Source organism: Anopheles moucheti, chromosome 3 (assembly GCF_943734755.1).
Source record: "Anopheles moucheti chromosome 3, idAnoMoucSN_F20_07, whole genome shotgun sequence".
Classification (NCBI taxonomy): domain Eukaryota; kingdom Metazoa; phylum Arthropoda; class Insecta; order Diptera; family Culicidae; genus Anopheles; species Anopheles moucheti.
This window is the reverse complement of record NC_069141.1, coordinates 7,223,964-7,240,429: the sequence shown is the minus strand read 5'-3', so window position 1 is coordinate 7,240,429 and position 16,466 is coordinate 7,223,964. Positions and strand designations below refer to the sequence as shown.

Sequence of the window (16,466 nt, the reverse complement as noted above, 5' to 3'; positions counted from 1 at the left end):
ATTCTTACCGACAAAGAAACGGTAAATTAGTCTCGCCAGCAGCATACACATTTGAAACCAACTTGAAATTTCGAAATTCGAATGTTTTTCTGCTCCTACTTTTCCACTAATCCATTAACGATCTCTGTTTTTTCATCGATATCGCCAACATAATATTTATTTTTAATTTATTCTAATCTACTATTTCAACATCATCATCATCCGGTTTGCCCCACACTTCTATGTGACGTTTACGAGCGAATAAAATATCGCTTCCTGTCGGATGTGGTGCCAACGAATGCACAACTTCGCTTCCTATTCTCAACCTCCGCACTTCTGCACCCTCCAGAAGATCCCAAATGATCGCTGCACCTTCTGCTGAACCGGAAATGATTTTTGTATCGGACGAAATAATCCCACATTCGATTGTGTAGTCGTCTACCCGATGTCCTTTGTACTCGGACAGAAGTTCACCGGAATCGTTATCGATCAGTCGAATCGTTCCATCGGAGCAAGCCGCCAACAGACACTGACCATCGCGCGTTTGCACCAGATAAGTTATCGGTACTCCGATTGTATCACAAACGAGCTCCCCGGCTCGTACATCGTACTGCCTGATTGATCCATCGAGGGAGCTGGAGATGATCTTGTGTTCGCTCACCACAAGCGCGGTAATGCAGTCCTTGGCTTCTCGCATTGTTTGTACAGCATCCAGCTTCCGGGTACGTATATCCCAACATGCCACCGTGTTATCTTTCGATCCCGAAACGGCAATCGATGACTCCTCGTTGAAACGTATGCAAGTAACGCCTCCAGCATGACCTCGCAATCGTCGCACTGGTAATCCCGTTGATACATCCCAGTAAATGACGCTTTTATCAAGAGAAGCAGATACGATGTAGCTACTTTCGCAACTACCTGCAGCGTCCATTACTTCGTCTGCATGACCACCGTATGTCTTCAGTAGTAATCCTGTCCGAGGGTTCCATAGTTTGATTTTTTTGTCTGAGCCACACGACAAGCAGTACGATCCATCAACTGAAAGGCGAACGGTGAAGAAGCTTTACTATAAACGAAACTGATAGCAAACACACTTACCATTATAACGCACAGCTCGCACTGCGCCCTGTTCACAATTAATGCTCCTTTTAGCCACTAAATCCATGACGATAGCACACTCGTGTTCCGTGTAGTGGATTTTTTATTCTAGCGCTGCGCAAGGTTGTTTGTAAACAAAGCACCCGTTTGCCGGTTGCCAAACTTATCGTTTTGCAGGGTTGATCTCGACCCTGCCGAAAACTGGCTCTCCGCTGCGTTTGACTGCACGTGTGTGTGTATGAGTGTGTATTGCATAAATTTTCGGAAAAAATACAGAAAACATTTTTTCGCTAGCTGTCGAGAACGCGCGCGTCACAGAGAAGCCCACTTTATACAGCTGAAAAAACATAGTGATAACCCAGAATTTGGTATGTTTGCACAGTTGCAAATCGTATCATAACGTTGTCGCAATACGATAGCCCGTTATCGAATAGTGTTACTTTGCGAATCTATGCTGTCGTGTCTGTTTTGCCAGCCTGTGGCTGTGGCGCATATCAGCACATTCCATCGATAGCGGTCCGTGTGTTGTTGTTGGTTCAGCAGCTGTCAGCACGCACTTTTCATCGGATTTGGTTTTTAGGGGAGATCTACGCTGTAACGAAAATGGAATTAATGCTGTACGTGTGTGACACGGTGACGGTACCGAGCGAGTTTTCGGACACAATCTGCTTGCGCGCGCTTTCACCCTGTAATCGCTAAGGACCTCCACTTCATTTCCACTCGGGTGGTGGTGGGTTGTGGAGGGAGGTGAAGCATTTTCCGCGGGAACAAGGAATGGAGCGTGATGCTCCCCGAGACGCCAAATGGCGAATGACGTCGCAGAGGGCTGAACAAAAAACGGAAAGTTCCAGTATAATTGTTATTGTCAACAGTCGTTGTAACAGTGTCATATAAACCTGTGGTGTATGTTATAATCGGAGCCGAAAAAAGGGGGGTTCCGTTTCTGGCCCAGAGAGACCGCACACGAATGAAGCTCCCTGTCTGGTGCTGCTAAAGTTGAGCTAAAAAGTAAACAAAGTAAAACAAGCAGCACACCGCCGCCTCCTGGGATATTTAATTCAATCAATTCGGTGGTGCCACAACAGATGAACGAACGATGACGGAGTTTTGTGACGACGTTATCAAGCTGTTTCCGCTGCGTGCGATTCCGGATGTGATAAAATTGTTCCGCCAACAGCTGAACAATCGCGAGGAAGAACCTGACCTAACGCTGCTGTCGATCGTGACCGGCTTGATTGAGCATTCGCTCACGACAAAGGTGCTGGAATCGAGCTCTTCGTCGGCGTCCTCGCACACCAACAATAACAACAACAATGTCGAGGGAGGAAAGAACGCCTCGTCCGACCCGGCAGGAAACTTTCCCATCATTCGGTACGACACCGTGGAAGGGTTGTACAAGCGCTTCAAATCCGTGCTGGCCCCGATCGAAAAGTTGCTGGTGAAAACGACGACCGATTCCAAGTTTGCCAGTCGGGAAATTATCAAGAAAGTGTCCGACATTATATGGAACTCTCTACTTCGCAGTTCGTACAAGGATCGGGCCCATTTGCAGAGCCTTTATAGCTATCTGTGCGGTAACAAGCTGGACTGCTTCGGTGTTGCATTTGCTGTTGTAGCCGGATGTCAGATGCTGGGCTACCGAGATGTTCATTTGGCCATCTCCGAGGACCACGTGTGGGTCGTGTTTGGCAAGACGGGTGACGAAACAATCGAGGTAACGTGGCACGGCAAGGGAGCGGAGGATAAACGCGGCCAGTCCGTTGCTCCGGGCATTGAATCGCAAACGTGGCTGTACGTGGCGGGCCATCCAGTCGTCTGCAATCGATACATGGAGGTGGCAGCGATTGTGTCCGCGATTAATCCCTCTTTGACGGCTACCAGCGCATGTTTGGAGGTGGCCGATTTGCAGCAACAGCTGCTCTGGTTGCTGCACGATATGGGGCATTTGAAGAAGTACCCGATGGCACTTGGCTGTCTAGGTGAGCTGGAAGAGGTCGAGCCAACATCGGGCAGGAAAAGCTGCGAGGAACTGTACAATGAGTCGGTGCGATCGGCACAAACGTTCTACCGGAACCATCATGTGTATCCGTACACGTACCAGGGAGGGTACTACTACCGGAAGAATATGTATCGAGAAGCGTTCGCTTCCTGGGCGGATAGTAGCGATGTTATTCGGCTGTAAGTATTCATCGTTTATCACAGCAATTAAGCTGCCTAGTTTAATTTATTTATTTTTAACCGGTCGTATTGTTGAGTTGCGCATTGTCGACGGGATAAAGAAAATTAATTATTAATTTATTATATACAGGTACAATTACTCGCGAGATGATGAAGAAATATATAAAGAATTCCTCGATATTGCCAACGAGCTGATCCCGCAGGTGATGAAGCTAGAAAGCTCTGGCCATTCGGCCAAAAGCATCCTTCGCGATTCATTCTGCTTTGCCAACCTGTTGCGTTTCTACGACGGCATATGCAAGTGGGAGGAAGGCAGCCAAACGCCTATCCTACACATCGGTTGGGCTAAACCGCTAGTGGCTACAATCGCAAAGTTCGATCACGACATACGATCGCAGGTGGTCATTAAATGTGCCGACCAGGAACCACAAGCACAAACCGGGCAACAGCATGGACAGGAGAATGGTGGTGGCAAAAACGGAGCAGACGATACGGTCCATCATCATCACAACAATAACAACATCGCGAAAGCTGACGCCAACGTCACGAATGGTGGTCGTACAAATGGTAGTTCCTCCGTAAAAGGTAGTTCGCTACCGAAATCACTTGAGGCACTCGTTGGCAAATGTGGCGAAAAGCTGCTGAATCCCGAATTTCTACTGCAAGGTGGCGGACAACCGTTCACGACGGAAGAAAGTGCTGAACCTTCGTCTGATGGGGAGGGTATTGCTACGACTGTAGACCCCGACACACTCACAAGCAACGGAAAGCGTGAAGAGGGTGTTATAAAGGGAGAGCTAGATGCGGAAGCTGAAAAATGTGCACAGATCGATAAGCGAAACACGAATGTGGATGACACGGAGCCGAAACGACCCATCATTGTGTTGTACAGTCAAAAGATGAAAGGTTTGAAGGATCTGTTGCTGACGGAGAAGTTGAACACAAATGCGATCTCGCTTCAAATTACGGCTCAGAGCCAAGTGCAGGTAGGTGGCAAGAAGCTGCGGGGATGTCAGATATCGCTCGGTGGCGGCGGTTCGATAGGGAACACTGGTGGAGCAATAACCATCAACGAGGGTATCGATGGCAATACCCGACCGAAACGGGCGCGCAGAGAATAGAAGCCTGTACGGCAACCGGGAAGATATACTTTGGAGAGGGAGATTTGTAGTGGCGTAAGTTTTAAGTCAATCTAATTTATTATCCTTTTTTTATCTGTAGGGCGCCAATCAAAATGGTTCACTTTACGCGTATTTTAATTAAATGAGCACTGCTTTCTTCCTACAGTCTCCAGTGTTTTGGGGAAAGGAGAAAATTCCTTATATTGTCGAGAAACTATACAGCCATTCCATTCACTCAAAACGATCGATTCTAGTCGGAACACGTTAGTTTTGATCTATTTATAAACCCTGTTTGTTTGGTTACTTTAATATTATCTGTTATCTGATTGGGAATGACACTTTTTATTTCTTTCCTTTTGATCGGTGCTAGAAGAATAATCAGCAGCACCGTTTTGCGTGCGCCACCTTTTTCTCCAATCGTTTCTTGTAGCATTAAATGCACATAAAAGGGTGTAAAAGCTTTTTACACTCAATAAGCGACTTCTTCATCTTATGTCCTGTACATGTAACGTGTTTATTTAAATTATTTAACCCTATTTGCACCTGATATGTATGTATAACGTCTGGCTAGTATTGCTTTTTTATGTGATTATTTCCAATCTGTTTGTTGTTAAAAATTATAATCTTTCTCCCGTTCGCTGGTGTCGTGATATAAGTGTATGATAGTGTCCGCCAGGCTCTATTCAATCGAAAATTTTATTTTAATAATACGTTTTTGCATTGTTGTGGTTGATGGATATGTTGCATAAGAGGGAACATTTTATGTTGTGTTTTTTGTGCCGCTAGTATGTAAATGATGGAAAATTTAGAAGCATGTCGTTTTCTGCCACGTTTTTAATTGCTCCGGGTTGGAATGCCTATGAGGCAATAGCACGAAAGCATAAGAAGATGGATCTTGTAAGGCGGGAGTTTGTAGTGTGTAAGAGATAGAGCATCAACAATCAAACAATTTTTGCCACTCGCTATGCAATAGTACGTAATCAAAATATGTTTTGTAAATATTTCGTATAGTTTATCTGAAGCTAGACAACGTAACTTATTATCCATCATATCGACTTGCATTCTTCCCGCGTAACATCCGTGCTTAACGAGGGGGATCGAAGCATTTAAGTTTTTAGCCGCGCCTGTTATACGTTTCGCTTTGTTTTGGGGCTTGTTAGTTGGAAAAATTTTATACAAAATCAGTCAAATGAAGAAAAAAGAAACGAAGAAGAAAGAAAGAAATTTTCACTTCCCTAGGAAGTTGACAAAACGTCCTGTTAGACGTTTTTCTTTTTGCTGTGTCGTTTGAATCCACCTCTAAATGGTGTGAGAGATAATATTGGCAAAGCCAATTAAGTAAAAAAAGAAACTTATGAAGTACGGTGCATTAACGAATGAAATTATGAGATCTATTATTTTTTCTTGGGATATGGATAAAGTTGCGGTGAGGTGGCTTAAATTCGCTGCATAAAGGATTATAGTTATGTTACAATATAAGATGAGCTAATGGGTCTTATTATAAGCGTAGGAGACGATATGAAAGTATGTAATAGTTTTAAATAGGCACAAGCTTACAAAATGATACACATAACTTGTGGTTATTTTTGTTGCTATCGATTATGCTTATCAACATGAATCGTGCTACGTGGCACGATGGGTGGCAGAAAGCTGAAAGAGCAATACCTTCGAGAAGATATAACACGTAGCTCAAAAGATTCCTTTGTCACGGAAAAGTAAACCAATCTTCTAAAGTTGTGTTTTTCTGGGATAAAAAGTCTGCTGGAAATTAGGAATGCCAGCGTCGTACAGAACTAAAATCGGTAATAGAAGGAAGATCTGTGAAACCGATAACAATTAAGGAGCGAAATTGAGAGGAAACACGGTTGATGCTGCTGCTAGCAACAAAACAAAAAATCGAAAATTGAAAGTACAAACATCACTATAACAACAACAAACACCCATATTAGAGAATAATACTGCGCTCACGCATTAATTCCCTTTTCCTAGCCGGTAGTTCGAATCAATACAACACACGATTGAAACAATTCCATTTATTGTTCCGTAAGTAACGTAACAAATCTTTAAAAGAGGAAACAAACAAATCAGTAGCAAAATTTTCTTCATTGATCATAGAAAACAAAACGCTCTCCAGTACCTTTTGCGATGTGGCGCGGGTATATTATAGGCAAAAAATTAATTTGATCTTTACTAAATTAAGACAACTATTGAAAAAAAACATACAAAATTAAACAAATCAGGAATCTAACCACAAAAGGTACAACAAAATTTCTATACCAAGCAGCGGCCATGTGTGTTGCTGCCCCACCTTTGGGATGCCTTTTCTTCGTTTTTCGATGGCTTAGGTTTTTTATAGGACTGCCAGTTTTGAGTGGTCAAACTGCATCACAGCGCAGCAGCGTACATGTATTCTCCTTATAAAGTCAAATAAGAATACCAAAAAAAAAATATTGTAACCTTACTATCATCATTACCCCTTTAATCGAAATCGATCGCACTGAACGAACGAGAGTGAGTGAGCAAAACAAAAAAAAAAAGGTGTTGTCAGAACGGACTGAGCTACATTGTTTTTGATAAGGTGTATTTATTACATTACCGTTACAAAAAAACGGACGAATGGTGAAGAAGCAAAATAGGGACGCGTGGATCTATCAAACATGACTGATGCGAACCTGAGCGTGATGGAAAGTGAACAGTTTGTGGTAGAAACGAGTAGGGCACGTTGGGCAAGGTATAATCATGTCTAGTGCGTGCTATTGTAGAACGCAAAACAGAAACCAATAGCTGCTAGTTTAACGATATCAAAATCCGATTCGTACGGGATCGGTCCCAAAACAGTAAAAAAGCGCCAATCTAATAGAGCGAACGGAAAATACTTTTAAATGAAGAGAGGCTTACCACTTCCTTCGGTGCTGTTGGGACACTCATAGTTGTTTGCGTTCATTTTCCTATCTAATCGTTGTTGATTGTTTTGTATTCATCGTAATCATGGCCAAATGGTACAATGTTGAAATAGCTAGACAAAAAAAATATTAATAAGAATTTCCATTGAAAAATGGCATTGGGAAGCTGAAAAATTCATAACATTATTATATGAACGCCATATTTTAGTTCCGAACGAGCATGTAGGTTCCTTAGCATGAGATGATCCATTATTGTCTTACGTATAAATGGTTGGTTATCAGAAGCATTACAAACGCTAATAGAAGGCAAGTACCGAACAAGACACGTAGTAAACAATATTGCATTAAACATCATATATTTTAGTTGCTGCAATCGTGTAAAAATAGAGTCCAGCGCAATTGAATACAATATTCCGTAAATGAATACAATGATACTAGCAAATGCATTAATCTTTACAATCCCCGGCACCATTATGGAATAGAATATCGTAGATGTACAACTTGCATGGAGCTAGTTTTGTATTAATTCCGTTTCCTGTTTACTTTTTACATTCCTTTGCACAAATACAATGCACTAACGGCAATACAACGGATAACACAAGAACGCACAGAATAGAAAATCGAGAGAGATGCAGAGAAGAACATTGCTAATTGCTAGATTGTTGCTGTGCCATTTGTTTATAATTATTCCCATTAGTATCGTTTTTTGTAAGATCAACTCTGGAACGTATACCGCAAACATAAAACTCAGTTAAACATTGTTTACCGGGCAATTAATATGTATCCTGTCACTCAAGTGGTAAATGGGTGCAGATCACACATAACTAAACTGCACTAGAAAAGCGTAATGTTTATCGGTAAAGTTGTCCTTTATTTGATGCTCTTACCCACGGGTTCAGAGCATAAATTCATTGTCAGATATAAATCACAATTCAATGTTGTTAGTTTTCTCGTTCCCGCGGTGGAATATAACCGCTGTATGTAATGCAGCCAGATCCTCAGCTTCAGCACACATATGGGTCCTTTTGATCGTGCATCACATACATGGGATTCGTGAATACACATCACATATAAATGAACGATCACGTAGCGTTACCATACTAAGTGCATGGTAAGACAGGATGTGGCTGTTCGAGACAGCCAAAACACAAGAAGAAAGAAGCAACAAAAGGACTCTCTAGGGTCTAGATGTGTGTGGCATAGGTGAAGATGTAACATTAGTAGGATAAATAGAGGCTCTAGTTCTTGATTGTTTCATGTTGTGTAGAGTGTACACTGATTAGCGAAGCATTACAATGTGCGTAGTGTGGAGAACATTAGTAACAGGGAAGGGGAGAGAAAAAAGCTTGTTTTTTAGGTTAAAATTTGGTTTTCATTGTGTTTTGATCTAAATTATTCTGTTGTTTCTCCAAAGCGAATGCGATTAAAATTATGCGGGAAAGTGGGTTTAGTCAACTTCGCCAGTTATGGTTATTGGTATTTGCACATTTCGTTAACGTGTTCCTTAAAAAAAAGGGTATATATGCCCAATTTATGTATGCTATCAACTGACGATTCATGCGTCCCTTATTATTGGTATCGAAACAAATGGGGAAGCTGAGAAAAAATGCTATTCGTATTCGCTTGTTAATATTGCAAAGATTGCAGTTTGCCGAAGCGTTTTAACGCTCGTTTTTTGCCTGTAGAAGGTCTGTGATTGGTGATGATAATGAAAAGCATTATATAGGAAGTAATCGGTGTTTCGCCACATCTGTGTGTGGAGTAGCGTTGTGCTGCTTGAAATTTACGATCGGAACTGATGTTGCAAACAGTGCAGTTCATTATAAAAGTCAAACCATTCTACACGATTGACACAATATGAAACTGAGGAGATGGAACAAAACAAAAGCAAAAACCCCACAATCGGCCACAGGAGTACATATTAAACACATTTTCAACCTATATGGTAAATTAATTCCAAAAAAAGGGAAACTTTAAACATAAGCAACAACAAAAGGTGTCATACAATGTAATTGGCATACAACACGGATAAACAATAATATGCAAAATCATGTATAAAACATTTATATATTTTTGAGAAAATATTCATATACTTATACATAAAGACATGGAAACGAAAAAGGAAAAAAGATAAAAAAGCATCTAAATCAGAACCATGAAACATAAGAAAAAGCGCGTTAATGCGAGGGACAAATTGAAGTTACATTGGCATAATTCAACCTTTTCAGCTTTTCCGTAAAACTTGTTCCCATACTTCTTCAATAAACAGATCAAATAATGGTATGAATGTTACAACACTTAAACGAGGTAAGGGGTATTTTTGTTTCTGTTGTGAGTATGCTACAAGCACCAAATGCAATGAAATAGTATGAATAATACCAACTACATTAGAAATACATTGTTACACACTGTGCTCCAGTTTCTTTTATCCAAACTAATGCAAAAGTATATAACAACCACACCGGCACTATCTTTGATTAATCAGCAAGCATATATAAGGCAGAAAAAACAGAAGAAAACATGCAAGAAAAACACAAAAATGAAACATTTGGTGTCGAGAAGTGAAAGTTCTCCATCCTTTATATTGTAGCTGTAGCTGAAACATGTAAAGAACACAACAAAATAGAGAACTGTGAAAGTGGAGAAAAAACACGTACACAATAAACCTATATATACCTTGTAAGCGAAGAGAAACACTCCGCAAACGAATCGTTGAACATCAGTTCTTTTATCAATGAAAGAAACCGGGTAGGAATTCGATAAGGAAATTAATGTTTTATTTTTCAAAATTGTTAACAAATATTAACCCTCAAGTCTTTAACTTTTTACACAATTGCACCGAAGTGTGAGTTTTTAATTCGTGTTTTTACTTAAAGAAACTTTGGTGTCCTTCTTTCGAGTTAATCGTATGGGGAGGAAGATTGGAAATCCATTTTCAGTTCGTATCGTAAAAGTAATGCGCCAGTGGATATCGTATCATGAACGCAAACACAGCACAGGTAAGCTGAAACACCACCAGCAACCGATTCAGTCGATCTTCCCGTATGGGTCCAGTCAGCAGGATACAGAAGTTGATGATGGTAAAGTTGTTACAGGTTACAGTTTTACCATCACGATCAATCTCACACTGAATAAGCCGTAGATGACGAAACACCTGGTAACAGAACCGGCCTAGTACGTTCAGCTCATCCACCCGAAACTGTGTGCGGCTTATGTGGAGCAGGTCCGTCTCAGGATCGTGCTTTGGCATCCGATGGCGCGGACAGGGAATAAACCGGAACAGTTGCGGCACGGAGTAGAGGAAGTTTAGCACCTGCGGTATAAAGAACAACAGCACGGTTTTGCTAAAGTGGCCCAAAATCCCGACAACGGCGAACGTCATGCCGGACAGATAGTTGAACGTATCGCCAACGAACACCTGCGACGGATATCTAAAACGACAGCAGAACGGAAGAAAACGAACAATTCAAAAAAACGTGTGAGTAAACATTGAGACAACAAATCTTTACACCAATACATGCGCAGTTTGGAGATCCCACGAATGACAGCTGATTGAAAAGGATAACAAGCCCTGTTGCCAACTTTGTTCGGTGTTTTATCATGCATTACAAAATATTTGTTTTAAGACAAAAATTATATAACTACACATTTAGCTTAGTTTTAACCGATGGTGCTAATATTTTGATTATCAATGTGAAAATATGACCCCACTATTGATGTAGAAATTATTCCATCACTTCTGGCAACACTTCTGTCAATTGTCTAGGCTCTCCCTGCTGCTCTACTCTCACCCCACACGCGCGTATGACTCATTTTTTGTTGCATTTTTGCGATGCAAAACGGGGTGGGTTGGTTGCTCGTTTGACCGATTGCTGCTTCCATTCACAAAACCGTACGCTCACGCACCGTATCGCAGACGCATTACGTTGTGCCCTGTCTCGACAATTATCAGTGATATATGAAAGTAGAACTCCCAAGTGTACATTATGAGTGCAAAGAGAACACAGATTGTACCGTCTTCGTTTTTCAGCTGTTGGAAAATGTGAATAGGCAACAGTAACAGCCTGTTTCGTGACGCAAGGACGTATTCCTGTGTACGCCCAGACAGATAGAAGAAAGGAAGCATTTGCTCTGCTCAAATCAAATGTGAAATCCAACGAAACGTAGCATCTGTGGCAAGGCACAGCCTACTAAATACGAAGTTTGTGGTTTCGCACTTGAGAAAACTTAAACCCATCTGTGTGTCCCAACTCGTCCGTCGGTCAACTCGAACGCCCACGCAGTACGGTTGTACCCTTCCGGGAACAACAATCGGATCACAACCGGGTGCACCCACCGGGTGGGGGCAGTGCGGGTACGGCAATCTCGAATGTCTCCCGGTGGTGCCAAACGGAAGCTCGACGTACGGCTCTTTCTATGGGGTTTGTTTCTACTGCAAATCTCACTGATCTGTCTGTTTCTGCTGTTCGGTTCACTGCTCGTGTCGACCGCAATCGATACGGAGGATGCTACCGATGGTCGCGCACAAACAGCTGAGTTGCGACAGCAGGAACAGCAGCAGCCTTTCGAAGGTAATGTACACCACCGAATCGCTACATCGTCGCTTGGCACCGTCTGGTCCCCGTTTGGTGTCCGGTTCATCGCTAATCGAACGGTGGGATTGGCAACGGATGGCCCACGCCATGCTGCCGGGGTCGCACTCACCAATGACGTTGTACTTGGTGCAGAAAACGATAGTGAAAATCAGCTGTTGAAGAACAAACTGCAACACCCGCGACATCCCAAATATCATCCATGGATTCAGCGCAACATACCAAAGGCGGAAAGTGCAGAGAAATATTTTAGGTATGTACTGTGGTGGTGATGAAGATTATTGTCCTCCTCTAAACTCAAGGATACTGCGAAGGAGAAAATTATGAGATGTGGGTTGGGTTTTTTGCAGTGACAGTTGAATGTTTTTTTAGTCCAACTCTATTCTAGCCCACAATTGTGAACGAACACCTACATTTATATCAATTTATCCAATATTCAACCCAACAGAGCATGAGATTCGCTGCTATGCTAAATCTCGGACACGGTGCAAATTGAATTGTTGTTGTCTCCTTCTTGTTAGAGCCGGTTACAGTTTGTTCGTCAAGGTTTAAAATCAATTCTTAAATTGGTGCAATTTAATGTGTAGCTGCACACCCGGCACACTCGGTTCCCCCAGTTGTCCTTAATCAGCACAAGATTAGTGCACGTCGCATCAGGTCAATGGCCAGACACTAATTGGCTTAGAATTGGGAATGACCCAGTGCCATGATAAGTGTGCTCAAAAATTACACAACTTCCGGAAAGTAGTAAGCATCCAATTGTGAAATGATTTGGATATCGATATAAAGGACAATTTATAAAATTATGTCCGTGTTAAATTTTCAACTGAATTTTTATGTTTCAACTCCTACTTCTTTTCTTTCCTTGCAGAACGATTTCCTACACCGACTGGCAGGGGATCCGAAAACGACGGTTGTGCTTCGTTGAAGGTACGCAAAGGAAGGCGTTGGTGACTTCTAAGGCTACTAGCAAGGCCGGCAACAATGAGACTGAACAGATAGATACAGGAATAAGAAGGCCGGAGTCAATGGCGAGTGGCACCGGTGCAGTAACCAAAGCACATGAGCTTAGCAAAAACAGCCCACCGGCAACGGATGATGTTTTGTCCGTCGATGATGATGATGGCAGCGCAGTAACGGTAGGAGACGACGGTACGGGGCGGTGTCGCTGCAATCCTCAATGGCACGGTACGGACTGTGGCCAGCCAGAGGTGATTTGGCGAGCATTTATCACGTCCAAAATTCCACCCCGTGATCAGATGGCAATACCACGCCGATACGCCCGAAATCTTTTCTACATCGTACAGAGTACCTTCATCAGTGTGGAGGTACTCGAAATTCAGCTGATGGAGCTAGCCGATCAAGTGGCACTCTTCGTGCTGTGTGATCGACCGACGGGTGTGCCGGGTTCGGCATCGTACGGTGCTTCCATCGCGCACCATGCTGATGGAACGGATTTCTTGCGTACGATACGGAACCGATTGCTGATTGTGTCGGATACGACATGCAGTGGGAGAAATATGTTCCGAAAACTGCTTAAATACACCACGAAAGATGCAATCCATGCAGATGATATTGTGCTGTTTAGTGGCACCGATGAAATTCTGAATCGGAAAGCAGTGACATACCTCCGCTGGTACGATAATTGGCCACAGCCGGTGCGGTTCCGTCTGAAGCACAATGTGTACGGATTCTTTTGGCAGCATCCCGGGAACAGTACCGTGATCGGGAGTGCGGCCGTGCAGGTGAGCACACTGCGTGAGGTGTACGGTTCCGATCCTGAACGGTTGCTCGCAATCGAAATGCCGACCATGCTGATTGGTGATCTTAATCACTTTGGTGGTTGGTACTGCCGGCGATGCTACCAACCGGGCTCGATCGTACAGTACTACGAGCATCGGGCTGCATCTACAGGCGGATCCACGAAGGATGCCCTATACCTACCGGACCCAAAGCGAACAACGGTCCTGAACGAGGAATACGTTCAGCAGCTAATAGCGACGGGTAAAGACCTAGAGGACGGTGAACGCTCCCTCGAGCGGCTTAGTCGCCGAACAGACAAGTACTACCAACCAGAGTATGTGCGCGAAAACAGCTGGAAGTTTGATAACATTGTACTGAATCTCTTTGCCCGCTGGGACGATAACCTTGCGGACGATGATTACTTTAGCTAGGTTACACAAGCTAGATCGATATTTGATCTGTTTCCTTCGTCTGTGCGGGAAGGAGATCGTACCTGAGAGAGAGAGAGAGAAAGAGAGCAAGGGTCCGTGTAATGCGCACGAGACGGTGAATAACACGAATTCTTCCATCCCCATTTGAAGGCCAATCACAAAACATCACACATAATCATAATATTCAACACGTGTATGCACTAAGGCAACATTGCATCATCAATCGCAACTAGTCAAAATATTCGCACCGCTTCAAACAAACCGCTCATAACTATAATAGGAAACATTTAAACACGGAAAGCCATCACGTCATGTGGGTTTCGGAAGCCGCCGGTATACGAAACGATACAACACTCCAATAGAAGCATTAATCAGTACGGCATCATCACTGAATCCTACACATGAATTAGCCACACAAGAAAATGGAGGAACCTAAACATGGTATAATCATACCATTACAACGTGCTGATATTATCAATATTTATATACACTCTAGAACGCAATTACTACGTCTTCTGTACTGTACTGTTCATGTTTGGATGGTGGAATCGAAACAAAAAAACGGGAACTAAGATATGGCATGGCTAGAAGAAGGAAACATTCGACTGCAATATGCACACCATACGAGCAATTGCCGTACTGATTATCATGGAAGGAAAAGGAGCTGTTCACAGACCTTTAGCTAGACACCAATTACGTAATAACGTTTTGATACTGTAACTTCAGAGTCTTGGGAAGATAGCGGGGGAAAAGGCAGTTCGCATTACAGTACCTATCCACACGAATAATTGGAATGAATAGGATGGAAATGCAAATCTGGAGGCGATGGAAGCCGTGCGTGAAAGAAAAATGTGATCGACTGAAATGAAAACCAGTTAGTAGTTCTTAGGAAAGATAGAGATAACGCAATTGGGGGGGAGGGTTCTAGTTGTACAAAACCCGTAAGGAGCAGCAAGCGACTTTGCAAACGGCGAAGTCCTGCAAAAAGGCATGTGTACTGAAGATAGACATAGACTGGAAGATGGACCCTAAACGAAGTGGACCGGGCACGCTCGAGTGATGATGTAATACGAATGCTAGTTATTTGTTTTGTAATTTAGGTAAAATTTGCTACAATAAACTAACTTCAAATTAACAGTCACCCGGTATTACCTACACCTAGCGCTTACCTGTTGTAACGCCACAATGCAAATGTAGCACCAATGTAAGGCAGCATAATGTAGAGTGAAAATTCGTGCGTATCGCTATGGTGTCCGCTCAGTATTTCCACCACATTAAACACCACGATCGAGCTGGCGATGATTAGCGATTGGCACACTTCGAGTCCATTAATCCCGGCAAGGATGTTGATAGCGTTCGTGCAGAATACGGCCAGCATACCCATGAAGAGGTAATATAGCATACCGATATCTAACGAATGGCCCAGTAACGGTCGGACAATCTTCGGTAGGATAACGGTGGTTGAATTGAAGTTAGTGTAGTACACCATCAGCAGTGGCAGTGAGGCAATCGTCGGTAGATACAGCTTATCACGCCACCGTAGATTAAGCACGTCGTCAGCGAACCCGAGCAGAATCATACAGCAGATGGACAACATTGCAGCGATAAACTCTACAAACTAAACGTGAAGTGTTTTTTAAATTTCAAACTCCAATAGCGAATCATCATTCGCTTACCTTATCGTGCGGAAAGTCTCCCTTGATGGTGGCAGAAAAATTCCTAAGAAAAGGCACCGGAATGAAAAGGAACAGTGACACTAAAAATATACATCCCGTGACTACGCCGAATGCTTCTGGGCTGCAAAAAAAAAGAAAATCAATTTTGAATAATCTAGATGAAAAAAAATGGTTTACCCGAGTTGAAATGAAACAAATACCTACATCTTTGGTTTCGACGCTTTGTTCATATCAATCCCGTACAGATTCGCATTGATAAACATCGGTTTCATTTTCGGTATCAGACTACGGCCGGCAAAGAACGCCCCGACGGATATCGCCACATTAACGATCAATGGCACTGGAAGGGACACCGGTTGTCCCAACAAATCAAACTCGAAACAGTGAAAGAAGGACATTGTACACGTTTAACTAATCGAAACTAATTACACACTCCAAAAACGATGAAATTTGCGGGCTTTAAAAGAAACTTTGCATGAACAAACTAAAGCAAAACAACGATCATGATTGAATTGTTATTATTTGCCATCGCCAAACAAATGCATTGTGCAATTTTGACGCGGCGTCGAACTGTCAAACCTGTCATCTGTTGCTTAGGTAGTGGTCTTTGCATGCTATTGTTTATTTTTACAATTTGTTTTTGTATTAAATTTATCAAACATTCTATTCACAAAAAAAGTTTTTATCTTCTCGACGTGGAAAAATTATTTTGGAAATCATCGTCAAAGTTTTGTGTAATCAAAAA

At 42.6% G+C, this 16,466-nt stretch overlaps 4 protein-coding genes across 4 annotated transcripts; 2 read left to right on the top strand and 2 right to left on the bottom strand.

Moving 5' to 3' along the window:
• Positions 1 to 149: 149 nt before the first annotated feature.
• LOC128304478 (WD repeat domain-containing protein 83) lies at positions 150 to 1,157 on the bottom strand. Its single transcript, XM_053041673.1, has 2 exons — positions 1,078 to 1,157; positions 150 to 1,017 (listed from the first exon to the last, which is right to left on the bottom strand). Exons 1-2 carry the CDS (start codon positions 1,142 to 1,144, stop codon positions 173 to 175), a joined length of 912 nt encoding a protein of 303 aa, XP_052897633.1. The 5' UTR covers positions 1,145 to 1,157; the 3' UTR covers positions 150 to 172.
• A 529-nt stretch (positions 1,158 to 1,686) lies between these two features.
• On the top strand, positions 1,687 to 9,975 carry LOC128301467 (menin). The gene is made up of 2 exons (XM_053037968.1): positions 1,687 to 3,255; positions 3,386 to 9,975. The coding sequence occupies exons 1-2, from the start codon at positions 2,174 to 2,176 to the stop codon at positions 4,374 to 4,376; spliced, it is 2,073 nt and encodes a 690-aa protein (XP_052893928.1). The 5' UTR covers positions 1,687 to 2,173; the 3' UTR covers positions 4,377 to 9,975.
• A 59-nt stretch (positions 9,976 to 10,034) lies between these two features.
• Positions 10,035 to 16,232, bottom strand: LOC128300981 (UDP-N-acetylglucosamine--dolichyl-phosphate N-acetylglucosaminephosphotransferase). The gene is made up of 4 exons (XM_053037260.1): positions 15,926 to 16,232; positions 15,722 to 15,842; positions 15,215 to 15,663; positions 10,035 to 10,710 (listed from the first exon to the last, which is right to left on the bottom strand). The coding sequence occupies exons 1-4, from the start codon at positions 16,117 to 16,119 to the stop codon at positions 10,215 to 10,217; spliced, it is 1,260 nt and encodes a 419-aa protein (XP_052893220.1). The 5' UTR covers positions 16,120 to 16,232; the 3' UTR covers positions 10,035 to 10,214.
• On the top strand, positions 11,397 to 14,441 carry LOC128300980 (beta-1,4-mannosyl-glycoprotein 4-beta-N-acetylglucosaminyltransferase). Its single transcript, XM_053037259.1, has 2 exons — positions 11,397 to 12,124; positions 12,743 to 14,441. Exons 1-2 carry the CDS (start codon positions 11,649 to 11,651, stop codon positions 14,043 to 14,045), a joined length of 1,779 nt encoding a protein of 592 aa, XP_052893219.1. The 5' UTR covers positions 11,397 to 11,648; the 3' UTR covers positions 14,046 to 14,441.
• Positions 16,233 to 16,466: the final 234 nt, after the last annotated feature.

Bases quoted from the DNA above. Each gene is read 5' to 3' on its own strand.
- LOC128301467 (XM_053037968.1), top strand. From the start codon at position 2,174: ATGACGGAGTTTTGTGACGACGTTATCAAGCTGTTTCCGCTGCGTGCG. The intron at 3,256-3,385 runs GTAAGTATTCAT...TATTATATACAG, and splicing joins AGTAGCGATGTTATTCGGCT to GTACAATTACTCGCGAGATG.
- LOC128304478 (XM_053041673.1), bottom strand. From the start codon at position 1,144: ATGGATTTAGTGGCTAAAAGGAGCATTAATTGTGAACAGGGCGCAGTG. The intron at 1,018-1,077 runs GTAAGTGTGTTT...TTCGCCTTTCAG, and splicing joins GCGAGCTGTGCGTTATAATG to TTGATGGATCGTACTGCTTG.
- LOC128300980 (XM_053037259.1), top strand. From the start codon at position 11,649: ATGTCTCCCGGTGGTGCCAAACGGAAGCTCGACGTACGGCTCTTTCTA. The intron at 12,125-12,742 runs GTATGTACTGTG...CTTTCCTTGCAG, and splicing joins AGTGCAGAGAAATATTTTAG to AACGATTTCCTACACCGACT.
- LOC128300981 (XM_053037260.1), bottom strand. From the start codon at position 16,119: ATGTCCTTCTTTCACTGTTTCGAGTTTGATTTGTTGGGACAACCGGTG. The intron at 15,843-15,925 runs GTAGGTATTTGT...TTTTTTTTGCAG, and splicing joins AAAGCGTCGAAACCAAAGAT to CCCAGAAGCATTCGGCGTAG. The intron at 15,664-15,721 runs GTAAGCGAATGA...CTTCACGTTTAG, and splicing joins GAGACTTTCCGCACGATAAG to TTTGTAGAGTTTATCGCTGC.